Raw genomic sequence first — 26,838 nt, 5'->3', positions numbered from 1 at the left:
TGAGTCAATATTCTGCATATATGGTCTTTTAAAAATTTTTTTGTACTGTGCACTAAAATTTTTTTGCCATGACTAATATATGTGTTACATACCAAAATTTATTTGTTGTACATATTTTGTTAGTTTGGTGTCAATATTTTAGGATGTGGTTCTTTAAAAAATTTTATGCTAGACATCAAATTTTTTCTGCTTTGCCCCAAAATTTCAATGTTGAAATCAAAATTTATGTACTCTAGTTTTTTGAACATATATATGAGAAGAAGACGGCGACAACGACAATGGCGATAATGAAGGAGAATGAGGAGGAAAAAGAAAGAGGAGAAGAAATTAAACAAGAGAAGAATTGAAGACAATAACAACGTTGCTAAAGAAGAAGCACGAAGAAGAAGAAGTCGTTGAAGAAGCGTGTGTGTATACCAAGAGAACTTAGACTTAATTCAAAAAAGACTTGGTCGTCTAGCTTTATTGAATTAATAAAGAGAAAATTATCAATTATGCCCCCAATTTTTAGAAGACTAATAATAATACTCTCAACTTTTGTTAATAATAATTATATCCTCCAAATATTTAAAAATGCTACAAATCTGCTCAATAATAAGAAAAACCTTTCTTCATTAAATAGAGCTTGGTAATATGACAAATAAAAATCCAACGTGGGATCCGTGATCCGTTTAGGGTTACAATCCCATTTCAAACCAATATTCCGAATTCATGAAACCATAATTACCCAATTTAAATTGAATGACCAAATTAACCTTATATAGGAAAATATCTTATTTGACCCACCCTAACTACACTCAACGTACAAACTAAACAGTCTCTTTGTATTCTTCTTTTCTTATTTTTCTCTTTGTCTTTTTCTCTTCAAATTGATAACGTCGCATGCACGCTCATCACCTTTTGCTGACGTTTGGCATTGAAGAGGAAAGGTTGCCGGATTTAGGTTATACTAGGTATAATGTGGTGTACTGGTTGGAGTCATGTTGGATTTAACTAAAGGGTTAAGGGTGATGAAAATGAATTCTGATGTGTTTAAGATGTGTGATGTTGCATTGAATAATGGAAACAAGGTCCACCTACATTTTGAGCATCCATTAATGCCGAACGAAAGTATGTTGATCAAGTTCTAGTTTCTGTGGGTGTGGTGTGTGTAAGTGTAGCCTAGGATTGGAGCCTGTCTAATTCATCCTACCAAAAAACAAAAAGAGGCTGGTCCAATGCATGTAGGGCCTAATGTTGAAGAAGTAGAGGGACTTCCTTCAAGAAACCAGGAAGAACAGCATGAGTCTCCCCCAGTATGAGGAGGATGAACTAGTGTTGAACAACAATGGGAATGAGGAGCAATGACAAAAATAAGGGGTTTATTGAGGTACAACCTAATCCAAGTCAAACAGCAACAACCATCACCAATGAGTCCCCCAATTTAGGAGACAATAATGCACATAAGTTAAAGCTCAAAAGAGAAAATCTAACCTTGAGAAAGTTGAGTGATGTGGAAGGAGACATAGGAAGTTAACATTCAAGACCCAAACTATCTGGTAGAGCAGATCTTGCACCACAGAACAATAGTGATACACATGCAAGTTAGTAGTTTAAATATTGTATGATGTGAAAACTAATAATAACTTTTGTATTTTATTTACAAGTCCACACATAATAACTTTTGTATGATGTGAAGTAACTCAAATGGGAACTTTTGAGAGGTGATTTGGGAAGGTAATTAGTTGATGAAATGAGTTGTTATCAAGAAGGCCTCGTCCCAAAACTTGAGTGGCATGGCTGCCTGAGCTAGAAGTGCAAGCCCAGTCTCTGTAACATGTCTGTGTTTGCATTCTGCTGGTGTGTGTAAGGATAGCTTAGTTTTTGGGTTATTCCATTTTGATGAAGAAACTGCATGAATTTTTGGAAGATAAATTATTTTGCGTTATTATCGATTTGGAGGGTTTTGAGCTTGTTTCCAGTTTGATTTTTCATTATTTGCTTGTATTGAGTAAAGGCTTGATAAACCTGTGCCTTGTTTCGTAGTAAGTAAATATTTGTGAACCTGGTTGTTGTATCAATGAATGAAATATAGTATCTAAAGCCTGAGTTACAGATGATAAGAGTTGATCCCCATACATCCGAATACACAAGCTCCAAAGAGTTCTATAAACTATACTTTGAAATCAGAAAATGAAAAGTTATGATGCTTTCCCTATGATTTAATCACCAAACTTAATTATTCATTAACTTTGCTAATATCAATATTACATAATTCCATTACTATCTTTACAACCTTGGCTATTGGATATCCCAGCCTTCTATGCCATACATCATACAAATCTACAGAACTACATGTATCAGCTGCACTAACTTCAATATCTTTATTATTGCCACTAGAATTATTATCATTTTGATGCTCAACATCAAAAACAAGAACTTCTACAACCTTATTTATTTCAATTGAGCTACTAGTATCTTGGTTCTCAACATCAGAATCTCTGTTTTCTACAACTATACTATTCTCTAAATCAGCGACATTAGAAGTGCTTATAATGCAATTCGAACCTCTTGAACTTTGTGAGTTTTGAGTAGGCACTTTATCAAAACTAGTTTTTTGCGTGCAGTTTATTAATGCAACCTTTGCAATGATACCAATGTTATCAAAATGGTAGAGTCCTCCCCTAAGAGAGCCTCGGAGCAGTATTTTCCTGGTCACCTGAGATTTCACAAAGCAGTCAAAAGGATGGAATTAAAAAAATACATGGTTGTCATAGGCAAACTTGGCTACACTAACAAGGTTCTTGGTTATTAAAAGGTTCAAAGAGCAGTGATAAACCACTATTTCATGGTTCATCTTAGGCTCAATTGAGTGGTTTTTATCAACTCTTTAACCATTTAGTCATACTAATCGCATGTTTTACGGTTTTCTTCCGGAATTTGTGCTATGATTGAAAACATGCTTCTTTGGTCTTATATTTGCTAATATTAATCCTCTCTTATTACCATTAGATATCGTGATATGTGTGTTCAGTGATTTCAGGGATTATAGGGCAGGAATGGCTTGGAGGATGGAAAGGAAGCATGCAAAAGCGGAAGGAATACAAGAAATTGAAGGAACTGCAAAGCTGTCAGCCTGACCCTCTTGCACTAAAACGGTCATAACTTGAGCTATAGAGGTTCAAACGACGCAGTTCCAGTTGCGTTAGAAAGCTAACGTCCGGGGCTTCGATTTGATATTTAATATGTCATAGTTGCTCTGACACTAGGCAACGCGACGCGTCATCCACGCGGACGCATCGCAGTTACGAAAATCAGCGTGGCAGATTTCTTCTCCAGCGATTTCTGGGCTGTTTTCGACCCAGTTTGCGGCCCAGAAAACACAGATTAGAGGCTATAAAGTGGGGGAATCCATTCATTCATAATGAGACTTTCATAATTCATGATTTTAGGATTAGATGTAGTTTTTAGAGAGAGAGGTTCTCTCCTCTCTATTAGGATTTAGGATTTTAGGATTTCTATTAGTTTAGTTCAATTCATCTTCATTCCAGGTTCTATATTCCTTCAATATTTATTTTCTACTTTTATTTACTCTAATACTTTTATTTGTATTTGATTTATGTTGCCCAATTGGCTTATGAACCTTTCCATGTTATGACTTGAATTTATATTTAGATGTAGTTTGATTGCTTTATTTACATTAATGCTTTTAATTTAATTGAGATATTTTCCCTTTTGGCTTTGGTTGATTAATTGGTGACTCTTGAGTTATCAAACTCATTGTTGATTGAAAATTGGAATTCTTCAAGAATTGATTCGAGATCCAATAACTCTAACTTTTCCCAAGGAAAGACTGGGACTTGAGAATTCAAATTAATTCATCCACTTAACTTACCTTCATAGTTAGAGGTTAACAAAGTGGGAGAAAAATCCAATTCTCATCACAATTGATAATGATAACTAGGATAGGACTTCCAGTTCTTATACCTTGCCAAGAGATTTTATTATTATTAATTTATTTTACTTGTCATTTAAATATACATGTGTCCATTGACCAAACTTCAAAACCCCGATTTACAATCTTCATAACCAATAATAAGAACATACCTCCCTGTAATTCCTTGAGAAGACGACCCGAGGTTTAAATACTCGGTTATCAATTTTAAAGGGGTTTGTTACTTGTGACAACCAAAACGTTTGCACGAAGGGATTTCTGTTGGTTTAGAATCTATATCTACAATGCGACTATTTTTATAAAATTATTTACTAGCAAAAATCCTAACGTCAAAAATGGCGCTGTTGTCGGGGAATTGCAAACGTGTGCCTTATTATTGGTTATTGTAAATACTTTTCAAAAAAAATTCAGATTTTTATTTTAAAATTTTTTTATCTTATCTTATCTTAGTTTTAAATTTCAAAAATCTTATCATATTTTTTTTCAAAAATCATATCTATTTCAAAAATCTTATCTTATTTTTTTTTCAAAAATCATATCTTTTTCAAAATATTTTCTTTTTTACAAATTTTTATTTTTATTTTATCTCACTACTATGAACTCTCACCCCTTTGGCTATGAGTCTGGTTACAATTATGTTGCAGGAAGAAGAAATTACAATGAGAACAGGCATCAAGGTTGGAACAATCAAAGATGGGAGGAGCCACAAGGATTTGATCAACCCTCATGGCAACAACCACCTCCAATGGACTATCAACAACCATTCTCTGATGCATATCAAGGCAATGGCTATGGTGAGCACTCTTTTGACTATCAATAACCACCACCATACGCCTATGAACCCCCTCCTCAACATAGCTTTGGACCACCATACTCACAAGTCCCTTTTCACCATTCACTTCCATATGACCCTAACCCTCAACCACCATACCAACCACCTTATGAGCCATATGAACCATATATAGAACCACCCCGATTCCAACCCAATTACTCCCAAGAACCACCACCTCAATATTTGCCATCTCCATATCCATCAATCCAAGAGTCTTATGGTCCTACTTATGATACCCAAGCAGAACAAGAATCAAGGGATCATCTCAAGGAAACAATGGAAAAATTTCATGCAACCCTTCACCAATTAAATCAAGTGATAAGTCAATTAGCTTCCTGACGTTCAAACACTCAAGGAACCCCCATGGCTTCATGTGGACAATCTAATGAAGAACGCAGCATGAAGGAGATACTAGAAACTCCAGTGGACAGTACGGAACATGACTTTGTACTGGAACAAGTGGAGGAAGCTATAATAGTTGCAGAGGAAGAAGTGGTTGAAGATTTAGGAGATGCAGAACCTCCACGGGAACCTCAAGTCACAGAACCCTCTTCTAAGGAGTTTGAATTTGTTGTTGAGGAGGGTATACAACCTCCAAGGCATGTCATGGCTGAAGACTTGGAAGAGGTTGATCAAGAGATGGAGTTTAAAGAAGAAGAAGCACAACCTCCCATGCCCTTGGTAAACAATGAAGAAGAGGTTGAATTGGAAGAAAGCCACCAAGAGGAAGAGGTTGAAATTGAAGAAGCTTACAAAGAGGTGGAAGTTGTCAGAGAAGAGCACAAGGGAGTGGAGCTTGCAAATTCATTAGAAATATCTCTCCCAAGACCATTACCGTCTAACACAACATTCAAGTGGGTAAAATTCATATCCTTATCCTTTACTTTCCCACTTCAATATGGGCTACTAGAGACGGATGGTCAGCTTAGAGCTCTTTTTGGCATTAAGAGTAAGAGGAAGATGGTCAGTGGTAAGAATTGTCCTGCAAGGTTCATTATGGTTGGAAGCTTTAAGTTTAAATGCAAAGGTTGGTGTAGAGCTCAACTGAATGGGTCTAGGAAGTTGTTTGGCTGCTTCAGTGAGAATTCAGACTGCTTGCCACCCGGATGGAACAATATTGCTCAACAAGAAGACGGGTGCAAAAGCAAGGTTTGGGACCCCGGAATTCATTCTGGCAATCAACACTCTTGGGGCCTTGTTACTTGCTTTAACTTACTTGAAGGCTTTCTGCGCCTAGTTTGGGATCCCGGAGGCTACTGGAATTCCAAACATTGGTGGAGATTTTTGGATGAGTTCAAGCACAAGCCACCATAACAGGGAGCTCACCAAATGTCCAACTTAAAGACTTTAACTAAAAGTGCTAGGTGGGAGACAACCCACCATGGTATGATCGTTCCTTTCTCATTTTTATTTAGTTTTATTTGTTTTCGAGTTTTATTTTATTTTATTATATTGAACCTGGAGTTTTGCATCACATTCATATTAACACTGCATTCTGCATTTTTTCAAATTCAAAAAAAAACACGCACGCGACGCGTTCGCGTCACCAGTTCAATGGGAAGAAAAGAAAACAAACAGAAAGTCACGCGAGAGCGTGGCTGGAGGCGCGCCTTTAGAATAATTTGACCCCACGCATCCGCGTCAGGTGGGAACATTGACCTCCCACGCGGCTGCATGACCTGAAAATCGATGTCAAAAGGGTGCATGGCCGAAAGATGAGCTGGAGTGATGCTGGACTGGCGCTAGACGCACAGACCTTACCACACGAACGCGTGCCCCACGCATCCGCATCATATCCTAATATTGGTCCGCCACGCGATCGCGTCACCCACGCGACCGCGTCACCCTAAAATTTGGCAATATGAGCTTCAAACAGAAAGTTACGCGACCGCGCGGCTACCCTCGTGCTAATGGCACAGATCGATCTACGCGACCGCGTGGATGACGCGTCCGCGTCATTTCGTAGAAGTGCTATCCACGCAACCGCGTCACTCACGCGTCCGCGTCACAAGCGGCGCACAAAATATCCAGATCAGCCAATTTTCTTATCTTTTCTTCTCTAATCCTAATTTTTCTATCTTTTCTTATTCTTTCTTCTTTCTTTCTTACTTTATTTCTTTCACTTCTCATTCCTTTTCACCTTCATTCTATTTTATTTAATTTAATTGCATATTTTCATTCATTGCATTTTTTTTAATTTTGTGCATATTTTTATTTTCTTTTCTGAATTTGTTATTTTTATATTGGTGTTAAAAAATTTAATTGGGAAATTATTTTCTTGTGAGTTATTATGAAATTGTTTGACAATTATATATTACTTTTTGAAGGGTTGCTTGCATGTTCAATTTAATACTTTCAATAGCTTATTCACCATGCTTGCTATGTGTTTGTGAAAAAGCCTGTATGGCATTGTGCACTATTTTTTCGATTTTTTTCTATCTACTACTCTAAATGCTTGCTTTTTACAAAACTCTTTTTATATTTTATTACTTAAATATAATTGTTATTACAAACATGTTGTTAGTTTGAAAGACTTGGTAATCTAACGTGGACATTGAATGCTTGATCTATGCTACTCATGCCTTTGCCTGCATGCCAATAAACACCTTGCATTTAATTGTCATCATATGCACTTGCTATATTTCCATTGATGATTTTTTCACATGTAGTCATGACCATGTGTTAACATCATTCTTCTTTATTGTGCATTGATTACCACCTTTCCCGCTCTCTTCCTTGCTCTAACCTTTAGCTTTAAAAGTTACTTTCTTTTTTCCTTTTCAGGATGGCCACCAAGAAAGGTAAAGAGAAAGCTACTCCCAAACCACCGGCAAGGAAAGGAACAAAAAGAGCCCCAGCTGAGGAACCACAACCCCATCCACTTGGACATCTCAGCATGCACTGAGGACGGTGCAATCTTTAAGTGTGGGGAGGTCGATACCGACTTCCGTGGGTTAGTTACTTCCTATTTTAACACCAATGTTTAAATTTCTTTGTTAAATTAGTTGTTGCATTTGCATATGTGTCTAATTTTATGCATTTAGTTACTACTTGGTTGAAGTAATATTTTCTTTTTCAAGAAATTTTTATAGTATTTCACTAATTTAAATTGAAAAAAAAAATTAAAATTTTTTATGTGTTAAATTTGTTTGAAGTTGTATTTGGAACATGGTTTTTGAGCCAAAAAACACACAACCTGTGAGATTTGAGCTTATTTACATGGTTATATTATTTAACCATAATATTTTATTCTTGTGTGTTTTCTTCTCTATAATTGCAATCTTTGTTTTGTTCCATTCTATATGTCCATTATTTAGTGTATTTACAGGCTTGCATATGATTGAGGCCATTATTTGATTCTAGCTCACTTATCCCAAATTAGCCTACCTTTTACATCACCCTTGTTAGCCCCCTTTGAGCTTTTAATCCCCTCTTGTTTTATAACCACATGACTAGCCTTAAGCAGAAAAACAAAATAAAAATCCCAAGTTGAATCCTTGGTTAGCTTAAGATAGAAATTGTGTATTGTTTAAGTGTGGAGAACCTTATGGGAACATAGATGATAAAAACAAAGGTAGAAAGTTAAAAAGAATAAAGACATTTCAAAATAAAAGTTTTGGGAAGCATGCTCATGTGAAATCAAAATAATTAAATTACCATGTGCATTGAAAAAAATATTAAGTAATTAAATAAGGGGATACAAAAAAAAGGAGAGAGAAAAGAAAAGAGAAGAAAAATAATATTACCCCAAATGCAAAATAAAAAGGATCAATGCACATGGGACAAAATTCAAAAATAAGTTTGATACATGAGCTTGTAATACAAAAGTGGGAAAAATTTGGGTAGTTAGGTAAAGTATTCTAAAATTGTATAAAGTATGTATATGTTAGGTGAGATCTTAGACTAATCAAGGATTCACTTTATAAAGCTCACTTAGCCATATATATATCATTACCTTTACCTCAGCCCCGTTACAACCATAAAAAGACCTCATGATGTTTGCATTGGTATGCTAAATATTTGTTGATTGGTTAGATAAAGAACAAGGTTTAGAAAGCATGACTAGGGAAGAGTAGAGTGATTGACCCTAGACACTTGAGAGATTAGAGTGATATACACTTCCTGTGAGGGTTCAATGCTTGATTCTATGTTCCCTGCTTTCATGAGCTATCTTCTTACAAGTTTACTTGTCTTTATTTTATAGGATTTGAATTAATGGAATTTGAATTATTCTTGTCTTGGAGAACTTATTTACTTTTAACCAAGTAGGTAGAATCATTTTTGCATGTAGTTGCATTCATATAGATAGGTTGCATTTCATACATTCTACCATTCCCCTTCACTCTTTTAGTTCTCTTGAGCTTAGCATGAGGACATGCTAATGTTTAAGTGTGGGGAGGTTGATAAACCACTATTTCATGGTTTATCTTATGCTCAATTGAGTGGTTTTTATCAACTCTTTACCCATTTATTCATACTAATCGCATGTTTTACGTTTTCCTTCCGGAATTTGTGCTATGATTGAAAACATGCTTCTTTGGTCTTATATTTGCTAATATTAATCCTCTCTTATTACCATTAGATGCCGTGATATGTGTGTTCAGTGATTTCAGGGATTATAGGGCAGGAATGGCTTGGAGGATGGAAAGGAAGCATGCAAAAGCGGAAGGAATACAAGAAATTGAAGGAACTGCAAAGTTGTCAGCCTGACCCTCTTGCACTAAAACGGTCATAACTTGAGTTACAGAGGTCCAAACGACGCGGTTCCAGTTATCTTAGAAAGCTAACGTCCGGGGCTTCGATTTGATATATAATATGCCATAGTAGTCCTGACGCTAGGCGAAGCGAACGCGTCATCCACGTGGACGCGTCGCAGTTACAAAAATCAGCGTGGCAGATTTCTTCTCCAGCGATTTCTGGGCTGTTTTTGACTCAGTTTGTGGCCCAGAAAACACAGATTAGAGGCTATAAAGTGGGGGAATCCATTCATCCATAATGAGGCTTTCATAATTCACGATTTTAGGATTAGATGTAGTTTTTAGAGAGAGAGATTCTCTCCTCTCTCTTAGGATTTAGGATTTTAGGATTTCTATTAATTTAGTTCAATTCATCTTCATTCCAGGTTCTATATTCCTTTAATATTTATTTTTTACTTTTATTTACTCTAATACTTTTATTTGTATTTGATTTATGTTGCCCAATTGGCTTATGAACCTTTCCATGTTATGACTTGAATTTATATTTAGACGTAGTTTAATTGCTTTATTTACATGAATGCTTTTAATTTAATTGAGATATTTTCCCTTTTGGCTTTGGTTGATTAATTGGTGACTCTTGAGTTATCAAACTCATTGTTGATTGAAATTGGAATTCTTCAAGAATTGATTCGAGATCCAATAACTCTAACTTTTCCCAAGGAAAGACTGGGACTTGAGGATTCGAATTAATTCATCCACTTATCTTACCTTCATAGTTAGAGGTTAACAAAGTGAGAGAAAAATCAAATTCTCATCACAATTGATAAGGATAACGAGGATAGGACTTCCAGTTCTTATACCTTGTCAAGAGATTTTATTATTGTTAATTTATTTTACTTGTCATTTAAATATACCTGTGCCCATTGCCCAAACTTCAAAACCCCGATTTACAATCTTCATAACCAATAATAAGAACATACCTCCCTGCAATTCCTTGAGAAGACGACCCGAGGTTTAAATACTCGGTTATCAATTTTAAAGGGGTTTGTTACTTGTGACAACCAAAACGTTTGCACGAAGGGATTTCTGTTGGTTTAGAATCTATATCTACAACGCGACTATTTTTATAAAATTCTTTACTAGAAAAAATCCTAACGTCAAGCAGGTTTAACCATTTGAAATAGGATAAAGGATGAGACTTAAAAAATAAAACATATTTACTAATACCTCTTATGTTCATACCTTGTCCATTACCTGCGAATACCTGATTTAAGCCTTCAGAATCTGAGCTTGTGATGATGTTGTTGCTGTTAAACGTGAGGTAGTGAGAAGAATCAAAATCCAAGTACTAAGCTCGATCTTTTAGAGGAGTTGAAGGTAGAGCAGCAGCAAGGAGAGCTCTAGCTTGTTGTTCCTGTTGTGACTGTGATTGATAGAAAGAAGTGGGGGAGGTACTGGTGAGTGTGAGGTTGTGCCTTGTGAATTAAGATTGAAGAAGTTTTGGTTGAATCTATGGTAGCATTCCCAAACTGTATTACTGAGTCTTCCGCATAGTTGACACTGGATACAAACTTTATAAAAGTTAGATCTACCTCTATAGAAGTTAGATCTACCACCTCTGAAACCTCTTCGTCTAAATCCGCCTCTAAAACTCTAACCTCTTGCTTGATAGCTTTGTTGTTCCTGATAGCTTTATTGTTGTCCTTGACAAACCATTGCTAGATTTGCCTTAGACTCAGTTTTTTGTGACAAATTCACCCGAGTAGCTCTTAATTCTACTTTCTTGAATCACTTAACTATTTCTTCTTGACTCACAAGTAGTATCGTCACTTCACTTTCAATGATAGTTTCAGCTCTTGATGGGATTATGGTAATGAATGCACTGTATTCCTCAGTGAGGTCATATGTTACTGCTTCTACAAATTCTTCGTTAGAGAATGGCACTCTTAACGCTGAAAGAGTGTTGGATATCTTCTTTATTTTTGTCAAGTATTCAGAAACTGACCTTTACAACTTTAAGATTTTCACTTGCATCTTTAATTGCTTGGCCTTTGACTTCATTCTTTTAGCAAAATAATCATCTAATTTGTTCCAGATCTCACAAGCTAATTCACAATCCACTAATAGTGAAACCTTGATCTATTGAGGCAAAAAACCACGACACGAGGAATTGATCATCCTGCTCCCACTGTAGAAACTCTTTTGTTTCAATTTCAGCAAGTCTGTGTTCATCAGATTTATACTGCACTGAAATTTTTCTTGCGTTAAGGTGATCTTTGAGACCGTTTGACTTCACAAATGCTAGGACTTAGCACTTCCATAGTACAAAATTGTTCTCATCTAATTTGAACGAGACGGTGTTAATTGCTATTCTGGAGTTCGAATGCACAATTAAAGAGTTTGAGTTTGCAGCGACTAAATTCAGATTTGTAGCATCTATAGATCAGAACCACAGATCTGATACCATGAATGGCACCAGAAACTTAGTGAAGTGTGGTTAAAAGAAAGGGAAAAGAGAAAGAAGAAACTAGAAAAGAGAGAATTGAGTCATAGAAAATTAGAAAAATTGAAGTGTATTTCACTTATTACACTGAGATAAATTATATTTATACACATGTGACTGAGGTTTATGATTAATAGGTGACTCTAATAGGTATAACAATTTAGTTAATAGATTAACTAACTAACTTGTGCCAATTCACTAATTACTAATAATATCTAACTGTTTTATGTCTTCTGTGGATTATGTCTAACAAATAATTTTTGTTCACGAACCAACTCATTATTCTATCTATGTAAGTTGGTTTAACAATACAAGTAATTGATACTAATGTTGTTATAGAAGAAGACACACAAGGTTGAACATTAAAAAGATGATCGAGTAAGCTAAGCGATGGTCTCTTGGAATGATCTCTAATAATAAGCAAAGTAAGGTATAACATTTTATTGAATAAGGAAGAGCGGCAGATGAATTACTAATCAAATAGAGTATGTAGTAATAGAGTATTCATGAGTAGGTGTATTTAAGTTATTTTATGTATCTTTGATAAGCTCGACATTATTGTGTTGTGTTATTTTATTAAAAAAATATAATATTTTCTAAGAGAAATTTTATGTGGCCATCAATTTTTTATAATTTTGGTTATTATTTAACTATTATAAATATAAAATTATTATTTATATGTTTGTAAAATCTAAAAAATATGAATGTAAATTGTATTAATTCATGTGTATAAATTTGAGTAAATATAGGTATAAATTATATTTTTTGTGTGCAAACACTTTTAAGTATAAGTGCAAATTATTATCGTCAAATGCTGGTCCAAAATCATGTGTGCAAATTCTGTAAAATATAGGTTAAATTGTATTGATTTATGTATACAAATTTTAGTAAATATAGCTATAAATTATATGTTTCTTATTGTAAATACCTGCAAATTATTGCTGACCAAATAATGACCAAAAACAATAAATTTTAATAGCTCTCTAACATTCTTCATTTTTTAATTCACTTTTTGTTTATTATATTTGATAAAATTATAAAATATATAATTAATTTTTTATTTATATTTAACAATATTAACTTTTAAAATACATAATTTTATAGTATATATAACATCGTAATCGTCATAACAAAAAAATTTACATATATCTTTATTAAATAAGTTAAACATTTTAGAAAAGTGCTTTTATGACAAAAAATTATACTAATATAATACATATTGAATTTAATTTTAATGTATTATTAATAAATATTTTTTTTTGTGAATTATATAAATTAGATTTATACATGTATCTAATTAGGTATCGTCATATTAGTAAAAATATCTGTCTTTTACATTCATCGCATACATGATTTTCAAAAAAAAAACAAATATAATTAGAGATTTTATAAAATATTTTACACTATAAATATATCAAAATTAAACTCATACATATTTGCGTAATTATACACTTATTACATCTATTACGTATTTATTTCGGCAATAATATAATTAATTACATATACAAGCGTTTTTGTAACAAAGTCCAACTAAATTGGCACAAGTTCAGAAAAAAATGCATACAGATCTCACTGTTTCTCCTTTACTATTTATGTAGCACAAAAATATTTTTGTTGGAGAGAACAAAAACTTATTGATATAGAAAAAAAAATTTTACACGTAGCACAAAAATGTTTGCACATAGCATACAAACTTATCCATATAGTATAAAAATTTTTGCACATAGCACCTAAAATTTGTATGAATATATTTTGTTAGTTGGCTGAGTCAATATTCTGCATATATGGTCCTTCAAAAATTTTTTTGCCATGACTAATATATCTGTGTTGCATACCAAAATTTAAGTGCTGTACATATTTTGTTAGTTTGGTGTCAATATTTTAGGATGTGGTTCTTCAAAAATTTCTATGCTAGACATCAAATTTTTTGTACTATGCACCAAAATTTCAGTGTTGACAACAAAATTTATGTACTCTAATTTTTTGAACATATATATGAGAAGAAGATGATGATGAAGAAGACGGCGACAACAACGATGGTGATAATAAAAGAGAACGAGAAGGAAAAAGAAAGAGGAGAAGAAATTAAACAAGAGAAGAATTGAAGACAATAACAACGTTGCTGAAGAAGAAGTCATTGAATAAGCGTGTGAAAATACCAAGACAACTTAGTTGGACTTAATTAAAAAAAGACTTGGTCGTCTAGCTTTATTGAATTAAGAACGAGGAAATTATCAATTATGCCCCCAATTTTTAGAAGACTAACAATAATACCCTCAACTTTTATTAATAATAATTATACTCTCCAAATATTTAAAAATGCTACAAATCTGCTCAACGGTAAGAAAAATCCTTCTTCATTAAATAGAGCTTGGTAATGTGGCAAATAAAAATCCAACGTGGAATCCGTTTAGGGTTACAATCCCATTTCAGTCCAGTAGACCAAATTTACCTTATATAGAAAAAGATCTTATTTGACCCTAACAACACTCAACGTACAAAACTAAACAGTCTCTTTGTATTCTTCTCTTTCTATTTTCTCTATTTTTCTCTTCGTCTTCTTCTCTTCAAATTGATAACGTCGCATGCAGGCTCATCACCTTTCGCTGACGTTTGGCATTGAAGAGGAAAGGTTGTGAGATTTAGGTTATACTAGGTATAATGAGGTGTACTGGTTAGAGGCAGGGATGGATTTAACTAAAGGGTTAAGAGTGATGAAAATGAATTCTGATGTGGTTAAGATGTGTGATGCTGCATTGAATAATGGAAATAAGGTCCACCTATATTTTGAGCATCCATTAATACCGAACGAAAGTATGTTAATCAAGTTCTAATTTCTGTGGGTGTGGTGTGTGTAAGTGTGGCCTAGGATTGGAGCCTGTTTAATTCATCCGACCAAAAAATAAAAAGTGGCTGGTCTAATGCATGTAGGGCCTGATGTTGAAGAAGTAGAGGAACTTCCTTCAAGAAACTATGAAGAACAGCATGAGTCTCTCCCAGTATGAGGAGGATGAACCAGCGCTAATGGGAATGAGAAGCAATGACAAAAATAAGGGTTTGTTGAGGTACAACGTAATTCAAGTCAAACAACAACAACCATCACCAATGAGTCCCACAATTTAAGAGACAATAATGCTACATAAGTTAAAGCTCAAAAAGAAAAATCTAACCTTGAAAAAGTTGAGGGCAGTGAAAAGAGACATAGGAAGTTAACATTCAAGACTCAAACCATCTGGTAGAGTAGATCCTGCACCACAGAATAATAGTGATGCACATGCAGGTTAGTAGTTTAAATATTGTATGATGTGAAAAGGAATAATAACTTTTGTATTTTATTTACAAGTCCACACATAATGATGCAAAGAAATAATTTTACTCTTTTTATGTGCTCCATCATCATCATTTGATCTCCATATAGTATCTCAGTCTGAACACTACTATATCTTCCTTTCAAACATCCACTTGCATTGTCTATTGGTATTCTATTCACTGAGCATTCCTCCACACCAACTACATTGTCATCAGTTTTATCCATCCATTGAAAATAATGACACTCAACATTCTTCTTCTGTCCAGCACAAAAGCCAACCATAAAAATACAATTTTTGGTAATGGAAATTAAATAAAGCAGTAAATTCATACATACCTTTTAAAGAAGACACGTAAAAAATTATCTCTCTAAATTTATTGTCGTCTTCAACTTTAACACCACCACCTAAAGACGGCTGAAGCGCGTCCCATTGTAGGGCTCACTTCCATGTTTTTTGAATCCTTTGTAGTATTATTTTTCATTTATTGACTTCTCCGATTTAAGATTAACATTCTTCTGCTTCGACACGCATAATAATGGTGTTGCCTTCGAATTTTGATTTTGGGTGAAATTGGAGAACAACAGAGAAATCTCATATTCAAATAAAGAAGAAAACATTTTTCTTTGTCACGTTAAATTTTCATTTGCTACATTACCAAATTTTGTTTAACGAGAAAAATTCTGCTTACTATTAAGCTTATTTGTAGAGTTTTTAAATATTTAGAAAATATGTCGTTAATAAAAATTGAAGTTATTATTATCAGTCTTTTAAAAATAAGGGACATAATTAGTAATTTATTTATTAATAAATATAGAATTAAGTAACTTTGAATTAATTTTGGTTGACCTTTATTATTTTTCAAACATTTTTGGTGTTGTTTACACGTAACAACCTCAAACACTCGTTTACATTGCATAAAGATTAAAAAATTGTGTTTAATCCTACTTAATTATTGCAACTTTTTCTTATTTCTTAATCACTTACAAGGAGTCAAGATATCAACATCATATGCCTATCGATCAACAATCCATTAATAATCTCTTGTGTTTTGAGAGACAATATATATTATTAGAAAGGTAAGAGAACAGGATAAAAAAAATATGTGTATATTCAAATTGTGTGTAATTATTCAATATATAAAAATAGTTATATTAATATATTCTAACATAAATAAATATAATAATAATTGGATCGGACAAATAATATTTCCCAATCGATAAATGTAGAAAGACTTATTTAAAAAAGAAAAATAAAGCTATAGTTTAACGGGAGCGAAGGAAGGGCCCAAGAAAAAAACAAGGCATGTCTCGTAGTGAAAAGGATTTCCACCAATACAAGATTGAAGATTCCCATGGCCACAAAGAAAGCATAGTTCTCTTTATACATTTTTTATTGTCCCTTGCTTCATTGCCAATACCGTCCTATAAATACCTCACTCTCCTACACTCCCACTCACATTTCTCCTCACTACTAAGAAAAACAAGTTCATATATTTTAATTTATATGGCTTTCTCAGTCTTACCCTCCTCACCATCAATCAGAAGCTCCATTTCATATCCAAGAAGCATGGTTGTTTCTAATAAAATGTCTGATAATAAAATTAATAATGTTGGAGAAGGGTTCCTTTCACCTCCAAACAAGGGCATCTACAAAAGCCAACGCTCCCTTCAAGACTTGACCGTTGCGAGTGTTGCGAGTCGTCTACCGCCTCCGTCAGTGGCGGAAGGGCACTGGCACCATAGCGCATGGACTAGTATCCGTCAAGAGAGATGGGAAGGGGAGCTGGTTGTCCAAGGAGAAATACCATTGTGGCTGGTAACTTGTAGTTTTATGTCTTATGACATGAGCACTTCAATGCTATATACTGCTATCAATTATTTTTAATATCAACAGTGACAAATATAAAAATTACGCAAAAATTAATACATATAATATTTAATTTCTTATATGTCTTTGATATAAAGAAAAAACAAAATTGTTATCTGTACATTAATAATATCAGCTACTAAAATCATTCATTATGTATTTATATATAAATACATGTGTTATTTAATTAATTTTTAATATATATTTAATATTTTAATATATATTTTATATTAATAGTTAATTTTAATAGTTGATTTTAATGTATATGTAGTATGGTTGAAAAAAAAAATTACATTAACAAATAAAAGCTTGTTTTATTGAGTAATAATTTCAATAATTAATCTCAAATGAGCCTCCAAATGCTTGACGTAAATAAATACAGTTTAATTTTGTCCCAAGTTTGTGAGCTATTATATATGGCCTAAGTTTAATTCTCCTAGTTAAAGTTATTGGATTTTTCTGATTCTTTCACATATGTAAAGTAAGAATTCTAATGACTTTTGCTACTGTAATCTTCACCCCATTTGTTTTTTCTTTTTTATTTTAAAACATTTAACGACCAAGAAATTTTTTATTTATATCTTGTTTTTTTAATAACATGCATAAAGTTAATTATTTTTATTTGGTATATAATTGTATGCGAGTTTATTTAAGAAAATTTCACTAATAATACATAGAGAGATAACCTATAATTTTTTATGAATAATACTCCTCCAATTTTAATTAATTTGTAATAAAATAAAAAAAATTTGAACTTTAAACCGTAAAATAAAATTTAAAGAACGTATGAGTTAAAGTAGAATTTAATTTTATTGCGTTGATCATGTAAAATATTTTATATAAATATTTAATCATATTATTTTTTAAATAAATATTCATATGATCAATTAAAAAAATTATTTTTATTAATATAATATTATATAATTAAATATATGTATAAAACTGTGTTTTCAAGAATACATCAAAATTAAATTGTGTAAAATAACCTTTGTTAACTTAATTGGATGAAAGTGATACATGGACCACTCATCATTCAAATCTATATATATATATAAAATTAAAAATCATTAGTAATATGCAAATTAGTTGAATTTCGGACCTTATGTAATTGAATTCGAGTCAGCGTATTAAGCGTCATAAAAATTTAGTAAAAACACAGACAAAGTGGGAAGGAAAAAACAGAAGGGAAAGAAAAAAAAAAAGAAGAAAGAGAAAGAAAAGGAAATCTCATATCCTCGTTTGTAGCAAAGAAAAAAAAGCTTCTTTCCTTTGGAAATTCACAGTATCCATAAACCATAATCCATCCATAAACTAAATACAAATGAGGAAACAAAAGTCTGCTAATAGTACACGTAATATAGGGTTTAAGTATTAAACTAGCTACTATGTGATTGTTCGCATATAATGTGTCAGAGAATTATGTGAAGCCACCAAAGTATATTCCTACTATAAATTAATTAAATAATAGATGTTCCAATTAATTGATTAGAATTACATCAACATCAATAGATCTTAGAATTAAGTATGCCTATCATTGATTCTCACATTCTCTCCCCCTTTTCTTTTTAGTTGTTATCATATTCTAAGTTTCATTATATGTATGGACATATATAAATTTTAACCTAAAACGTATAAATAACTGCATCGACAATTTTAATTTTGTATTCTAAAGTGTTTAGAAGTCGAAATTTTGTTATTTTTTAGTCAAAGTTGACACATCATCATATGCATGCTTTGACTCTCAAATGTAGAGTGCATAATAGTGATGTAATAGAATCAACTTTTTTCCTATTCGATTTCATCCCATCTTATAATAACTAACATAAAATTTATTCCATTATCATTTATAGAGAATAAAAAATTAAACTGTAATCTATTTCATTCCTATAATTATCAAAAATTAAAAATAAAATTTTAAAATTTATATAATCATAATTTTATATATATAATATAAATTAAAATAAAAATTTAAATATATACAATATTATTAATTATTTATATATATTATATATTAAAATTATATATATTATATATAAGAACAAATAAAAAAGAATATTATGTAAATTCGATCCGGTTCTATTTCATCTAAAATTTTATCCTGCTAAAAATCTTTTTAAAAAATGAGCCGAATATCCACAAATTCGAGATAGATACATGTGTGGTAAATAATAAAAGATCAAAATATTAATTTTATTTTAATAATATTCTTTTATATTGTCAGTATACAAGAATTAGCTTAATTTATATTAAAAAATTTAGTTGAAAAAGTAATTGTTAAGATAATTTATTTTGCTTAAATTATAAGAAAAAATGTTTATTTGAGCTGCCATTTTTCGGGTCTTATATATGAAAACAGTTTTGATTATTATCATCAGGTAGAGTTATATATATATAGCACAATTATGATTTAGCTGAATTAAAGTTACAAATTACTTGAATAATAACTAAAAAAAATATTATTCACATCAAAATATTTTTCTGTCAAAATAATAATTAAGATATAAATATATATTATATTAAATTTGTTAGTCAAATTATCTAATAATTTTTTGTTATTATTTTTATATAAATAATTACCAACTAAAAATTATCCAATTAATAATTTTAAAATTCATAAAAATATAAAACGGTTAAACTATTTACATTACACATATGAATATTATATTTGTATCTTTACATAAAAATTTCTGTAATCATTTTCATCTAAATTTTTGACAAATTATAATACTGTGAAAACTCACATGCATCTATTTTAAGTTTTTAACTAAATAATAATAATTCTTAACTACTAATTTTGCACTAAGAAAATGAATTTCCACCTTATTACAGTTTTTTATTCTTGGAATTATTCTACCGTAAAATTAACATTATGCAACCAATTACATGCAGAAAGGAACATACCTGAGGAATGGGCCAGGCATGTGGCACATTGGAGACTACAACTTCCGGCACCTCTTTGACGGTTACGCCACCCTCGTCAAGCTCCACTTCGAAGACGGCCGGTTAATCGCCGGCCACCGCCAACTGGAGTCACAAGCCTACCAAGCCGCCAAAAAGAACCAAAAGATCTGCTACCGCGAGTTCTCGGAGGTACCAAAGGCGGAGAACTTCCTGGCATACGTGGGAGAATTGGCGAGCCTGTTCTCCGGCGCATCCCTGACGGACAACGCCAACACCGGAGTGGTGAGGCTCGGCGACGGCAGGGTGGTGTGCCTGACGGAGACACAGAAGGGGTCTATTGTGATAGACCCCGAAACACTGGAGACTAAGGGAAAATTCTCCTACAGCGATTCTTTGGGCGGTTTGATTCACTCGGCGCATCCGATTGTGACGGAGGAGGAGTTCTTGACTCTGTTGCCGGATCTGGTGAAGCCTGGCTACGTGGTGGCAAGAATGGAGAAGGGAAGTAATGAGAGGAAGGTGATTGGAAGAGTCAACTGTAGGGGTGGACCTGCACCTGGCTGGGTCCACTCTTTCCCTGTCACCCAGAATTATGTTGTTGTTCCCGAAATGCCCTTGAGGTACTCTGCTCAGAATCTTCTTAAGGCTGAGCCTACCCCTTTGTACAAGTTCCGCTGGTACCCTCACAACAATGCTTACATGCATGTCATGTGCAAGGCCACTAGCAAGATTGTAAGAACTCTTTAAACACTTTTTTAACCCTCCTCTTATGAATCTTCACATGAACAGCTTTTCTGTGTGCTAGTTTTATATTGTGGTTGAGTTTTGAAGGTGGCAAGTGTGGAGGTGCCTCTGTTTGTTCAGTTCCATTTCATAAATGCATATGAAGAGAAAGATGAAGATGGAAGAGTTACGGCGATAATCGCCGACTGTTGTGAGCACAATGCAAATACCGACATTCTTGAGAAGCTCAGACTAAACAACCTTCGTTCCTATAATGGTGAAGATGTTCTACCCGACGCTAGGTAATAAAATTAAATAACAATTAGTTTATGCATATGAATTGATCGAACTGAATCGAAATAGTCACGCTAATAAGTAATTATCACTCATTATAATTTGTTGAATTTTTATTATTAACAGGGTTGGTCGATTCCGAATACCTTTTGATGGGAGTCCATATGGAACCTTGGAGGCAGCATTAGATCCAAATGAACATGGGAGAGGCATGGACATGTGCACCATAAACCCTAATTATTTAGGAAAGAAATATAGATATGCTTATGCTTGTGGAGCACATCGCCCTTGTAACTTTCCCAACACCATCACCAAGGTCTCATTTGATTCATTATTATTACCCTAATTATTAATTTTCTGTTCCAAATGCAACTGGTTTTTCCCTTGCCTACATATTCAGTGGAAAGTTCTTTGGCATGTAATATGCAGATTGATTTTGAGTTGAAAAAGGCTAAGAACTGGTATGAAGAAGGTACTGTGCCCTCGGAACCATTCTTTGTAGCTCGGCCGGGTGCAATCGAAGAAGACGATGGTAAGAACACTATCCTGGTACCTTCGCGCTCTCTTTCTTTTCATCTATATGTTAATGTCACATTTTGTTGGAACTTCTATAAACTCTCTTAATTTCTCTCATGGCAGGCGTGGTAATCTCAGTAGTTAGTGAGAAAAATGGAGGAGCATATGCGTTGGTGTTAGATGGTTCCACTTTTCAAGAGATTGCTAGGGCCAAGTTCCCTTATGCAATTCCATATGGGTTGCATGGATGCTGGGTTCCAAAAAATTAGCAACATATATGGCTATAAATTGATGCTTTAATTACGTTGCTTGGACATGGATCCACAAGAAATAGTGCTTCAACTCGAAGTGCATGCATGGTTAGGAACCGTGGTTCTATATATGAGTGCAAGCTGAATAGCTAGCTGATGGTGGTTAAAAGCTAAGTTTATGTGTATGATATAAAGTAGCATTTAGGGAATTCGTTTATCCCGCTGCACTATAAATTATAATATACACTTTGTGGATTATATATTGATAATTCATAAATTTTATAGGTTTAATAATATGTTATGAATCCTTGTTCTAAATCAAGAGTATTATATGTTAATAAATAATTGACTTTGATGGTGCCATGTATGTTCTCTTGCAAAAGCGTTTCTTAAAGCCGTTAAAAATAACAATAACTATATATCAGATTCTTAATTGGCACGTAGATATGAGTACATGAGGGTATACAAAAATCCAAGGAAGTCGTTGCAAAGAAATTGCTCTAGGATCAATGTACAAAACCAGAAAAAGGATCAAAGGTTAAATTGTTTTATTATTATTCAGGACAATACTTCAAGATCCTGTGTTTTTAATGAAATAATTTCCACATGAAATTCTCCCTTCCCGAAAGCATGCTTCTAGACTTCTATCAATACTAAGCAAAATAAAACTAACAAATGATTATTTCTGGTCTGTATAAACAGCATCAACATCATCAAGCTCAAGTAATTTGTTCATAAGTTCCTTGTTCAGGTCCATAGCTTCATCATCTACCTGGAAATCAACAATAATAGGCTCCAGTAAGTTTTCCCTAATTGCTTTCTTGTTAAAAGGTACACAATAAAAGTATTTGATGGACGAACCATCTTCACAAATTATGTAATGAGCTTGACATGAGGCTATATCAAAGTTATTTTGTAAGATTGCATACCGCCATGTGACATATTATACCTACAACTTAGGTTGTTTGAAAGTTGAAATTTGTATATGCCATATAAAATCAATTACGCGTATGCTACAGCCAGTTGGTACAAACCTCAATTGTAGCATTTGGAAGTAATTCAGAACCATTATCAGGCTCAAAATTTATGCCTTCCTCTCGCAGCTTTGACAGTATAGTAGCATAGTTATCAGAAGAACCTACAATTTTATAATACCTGGAAAAAAAGAACAAAAATGAATCCATGTGAAGATCCAAACGAATAAAACAACAGAAGCTGGAATTTACTTTATGCAGATAAATTAATCGAGAGACTACAAAATCAAACAATCCCATGATGTAAGACATGCTTGACCTATACACGTGACATATCTCGGAGGCCAATCAACTTGATACTAATGTGAGACTTTGGTATGGATCCAATAAAATATTAGAAATGGATCTTCTCAATTTTTTCTCTGAATTGATCTTGTCCAAGTGTTGATTCTTTACCATGCACTCTCTAAATGGAACCAAGAGAACACATGAGAGAGAAGATTTTGTATGGTGGGTGAGCACACCTGAAAAGATCCAATCCCCTTATACATCCAATAACTCATAATGGATAGTAATATGTTGATTTTACTTGACAAATTCCAGAACATCTGAACAAAACTCTATTCAAATAGTTGACATTTTCTTTTTGTTTCAGCAACAAGTTATCTAGATATCAGAGACCACTATTTACTCTGCGTCATGCTAGCCTCGTACTTTGCCTGGAGATAGCAATTCGCAAATGACCAAGGGCACTAGAGATGCATTTGCTTAAACTATTAGAACCTAGGGTTTCAATGCAGGTCATCAATTTCTGTCTTTATTCATACATCTAATGACTTGAACAATGAAGGAGTTCTAATTGTGTTCATTGGATGCTGACTGTTGACCTGAGAACTCACATTTGAATCCAAATGACAACTGTACCACAGAAACCCCAAGCTCATCCACATTATGTAAAATTGTAGAGCATTGCTTTTACTGACACTGTACTAGATATTATTCAATAATTTGGTTTTTGCTGAGTAAAATTATTAACCTCGTATAACTAGCTCTCCCAAATACCATGCCCATGACAAAGTGTTAATAAAAATGATTATTCGAATAAGAAACCCAAAAATAATAAAATTGATCTTTTACCTTTCTGACCTATCCTCTTCAGTGTCATCCTCATAAGTTGAAGGTTCAATTACATCCTCTGCTCCAGCATCTAATGCAATGGAAAGCAGCTGATCTTTGTCAGCATCAGTGACTTTTATATTTACTACCCGAACACGTCTAAACTTAAATGTAACAGATCCAGAGTCTGCCATCTTTCCTCCACAGTCCTTCACCACTTCTCTAATCTTTGCCACTGATCGATGTACCTTATCAGTTGAGACCTCAACTACCATACTAACCCCTCCATAGCCATAAACCTGAAGAATAATGAACGTGATTGGTTAAAGACCTAAAATAAAGTCCCAGTAACACAGCCCATAAAATAAGGGTTGGTGATTGATCGGTTATGTAGTAGGTAATATAGTACTCAAGCCATTGGCAAAACAAAAAATAAATGCACTCCCAGGCCCCGCCCACAGTAAACTGAATACAAAAAAGGCTACATTCCCCTGCACCCAACTGTTTGCCTAATAAGCTTGTGGCTGAGAACAAAACTAACAATACCATCAAACAAACATTGTTCTTAAACTTGTTAAACATCTCAAACTTCCAAAAACAGTGCTATTAGTATGACTGACATGAAATGAATCTCAAGGAAATGCGTTTTGAAGATTAATATTGAAATTATGACTTTTGGAAGACTAACTAGTGAACTTCTGCAAAAGTAATTTGTCAAACGAGTGTATTTCAGATAGCAATGGGTAAAATCATGCATGGGGAAAAAAATCAGAAACTAGTTGAAACTATATTTTAAAAGCTTAAACAAAGGAGATGGGGTTGCAAACTAACCTTACCTAAATGTTACTTCTACTCAACTCAGGTGCAACTTTGAAACATTTTGAATATTTCTGCTCAGCAGAGATTCAAGATGTTTAAGGAACCATAAGTAACTTCCGCTATGGGAATAACCCGGCCCGCCCTTTAGAAATCAAATCAAGATCATTGTTAAACTAACCTCATAGACTTTCTCAATATAAGCCTCCTGTCCCTTCTCTGAAGCTCTTTTGATGTTACGCTCAACTATATCTTTTGGCACATCAAGCTCCTTGGCTTTCTCAAGTATAGCGGCTAACAATGGATTAGATGTTACATTTGGACCACCTTTCTTGACACTGCCAATCAACGTTATGAAAGTCATGCCCATTATGGTCCCTTAAGCAAAATGAAAAAACAGTATACCAACGTACTGGTCTAATAAAATCAAATAATCAAATTAAAGAACGGACACTAGATATGGATTGATGATTAGATTTTGAGATCAAGCAACAATCTGGCACATGGTAAAGAATACCCTAAAGAAAAAAAAAAAAAAAAAAAAAAAAAAAAAAAAAAAAAACTCCAGATAACCAAACTCGTGTCTTTCAAGTCCGAGCATTGGAAGGATAATTTTGCAGTAACAACATGAATATATAATAACTGCTTTATACTCGTGGTCTATTAAAATTCCAAATATTAGTTGAAGAAGAACTTACGCAGACACAACCTCCTTTCCCATCCTCGAGTACAATTTAGCCTTTTTTGCATTTTGGGCTTCCTGTATTCGAAGCAAACACAAAGATTTAACATACCAACGTAAACATGAACTATAAAGAAAACAGAAAATTCATACATATCAATTACAGACCAACTTAAAGCCAATGAAGAATGGAAGATACTCGATTACACGTACTAGTTATGATAGTAGGGAATGGGACTTGAAAAAGGGGTAAACTTAGAGAGGATTTTGATCAAACACTTGGCATGCAGAGCCAGCATGACAGTGATGAAATCAATAGTAATTAAAAAAAAAAAGTGAGAGACCTTTCTGCCAGCGATTTTGGAGGAGCGCCTGCCCATGCAAACGGCAGGAAAAGTGGATATCCTCCTGAATGGTAAGTTGCCATTGGAGAAAGTTGCGGCTTCCAAAGATGGCGGCAATGACAATGGCGGTGGCGATATGAACGACAAGCTTCTGTTCCGCAAAGCAAAACCTGATGGGTGGGAAATGCCTGATTCAGGAACCAAAAAGTAATGGAAAAAAGAAAATGAAAATTGAAACGAAGAACAGAGAGAGTTGGGATAATAGTATTATATACTGTGTGGGTGAAGAAAGAGGGAAGCGGGTCGGGTAGAGGAAACCCGAATGGGAAGTGTTTGAAGGTGAAGAACCGCTCTGAATGCTATCATCGAATCGTGTAACTAACTAAGTAACAACACGATGAGGTTGCTTTGTTTCCCGCCAAGCTTGGTCTGCTGCTGCAAATGCAATTCAGCTCTCATACAATGCAGAGACAAGACGGTGCTAAATGTCAATAAATTACCAAGTGAAATTACCTTCCTGCTTTCCCCTTGCCCTGGATTTTTTTTCTACTATAAAATAAAAAAAGAGCAATTTACCCAAATAAATAAATTTGGTTAAATCTTTATTCAAATACACAAAACAGATTTCAGTTATGTTTTTGTACAATTTTCACTTTATGTAAACCGTGGTAAGTTACCACGGTTTCTGATTAAAACGTAAACCGTGGCAAGTTACTATGGATTATGCTTTTTTGTTTTGTGTGTAAACCGTAGCAAGCTCCCACGGTTTACAAAGAGAGAAATATAACCATAAATCGTGACAAGCTCCCACGGTTTATGAAGAATGCGAGCTGCACGTAAACTGCTATGACTCACCACAGTTTACGTGTGAGTGCCTATAAATACATAATCCACTGAAAAGTCTCACGGATCATTTGTGACACAAAGCAAAATTTGGGAGTTGTTGGTTTGAGAGAATCTGTGGAAACTAAAGAAGGTTGGAAAGAGGTTTAGTTGGTGGAGCATGGAGGATGAGGATCGCTTGTACCGATTAAATGGCGTCGCTCACGTGGCTGGATACATCGACACCGAGGTTAGT

General features: G+C 33.7%; 2 protein-coding genes across 3 annotated transcripts; one reads left to right on the top strand and one right to left on the bottom strand.

Moving 5' to 3' along the window:
* The first annotated feature begins 16,723 nt into the window (after positions 1-16,723).
* On the top strand, positions 16,724-22,191 carry LOC112716107 (carotenoid cleavage dioxygenase 8 homolog B, chloroplastic). Its single transcript, XM_025767953.3, has 6 exons — positions 16,724-17,092; positions 20,033-20,776; positions 20,876-21,069; positions 21,188-21,377; positions 21,491-21,593; positions 21,701-22,191. Exons 1-6 carry the CDS (start codon positions 16,781-16,783, stop codon positions 21,844-21,846), a joined length of 1,689 nt encoding a protein of 562 aa, XP_025623738.1. The 5' UTR covers positions 16,724-16,780; the 3' UTR covers positions 21,847-22,191.
* A 164-nt stretch (positions 22,192-22,355) lies between these two features.
* On the bottom strand, positions 22,356-26,273 carry LOC112716106 (probable transcriptional regulatory protein At2g25830). 2 transcript variants are annotated; one of them, XM_025767952.2, is made up of 7 exons: positions 26,036-26,273; positions 25,761-25,930; positions 25,433-25,494; positions 24,916-25,072; positions 23,940-24,217; positions 22,863-22,983; positions 22,356-22,600 (listed from the first exon to the last, which is right to left on the bottom strand). In XM_025767952.2, exons 1-7 carry the CDS (start codon positions 26,124-26,126, stop codon positions 22,508-22,510), a joined length of 972 nt encoding a protein of 323 aa, XP_025623737.1. In that variant the 5' UTR covers positions 26,127-26,273; the 3' UTR covers positions 22,356-22,507. The 2 variants fall into 2 exon arrangements, with proteins under 2 accessions (XP_025623737.1, XP_025623736.1); XM_025767951.3 differs by having other exon boundaries at positions 25,761-25,948; positions 26,036-26,241.
* Positions 26,274-26,838: the final 565 nt, after the last annotated feature.

Source organism: Arachis hypogaea, chromosome 10, assembly GCF_003086295.3.
Source record: "Arachis hypogaea cultivar Tifrunner chromosome 10, arahy.Tifrunner.gnm2.J5K5, whole genome shotgun sequence".
Lineage (NCBI taxonomy): Eukaryota > Viridiplantae > Streptophyta > Magnoliopsida > Fabales > Fabaceae > Arachis > Arachis hypogaea.
The sequence above is the reverse complement of the archived record's forward strand: the minus strand, read 5'-3'. Positions and strand labels throughout refer to the sequence as shown.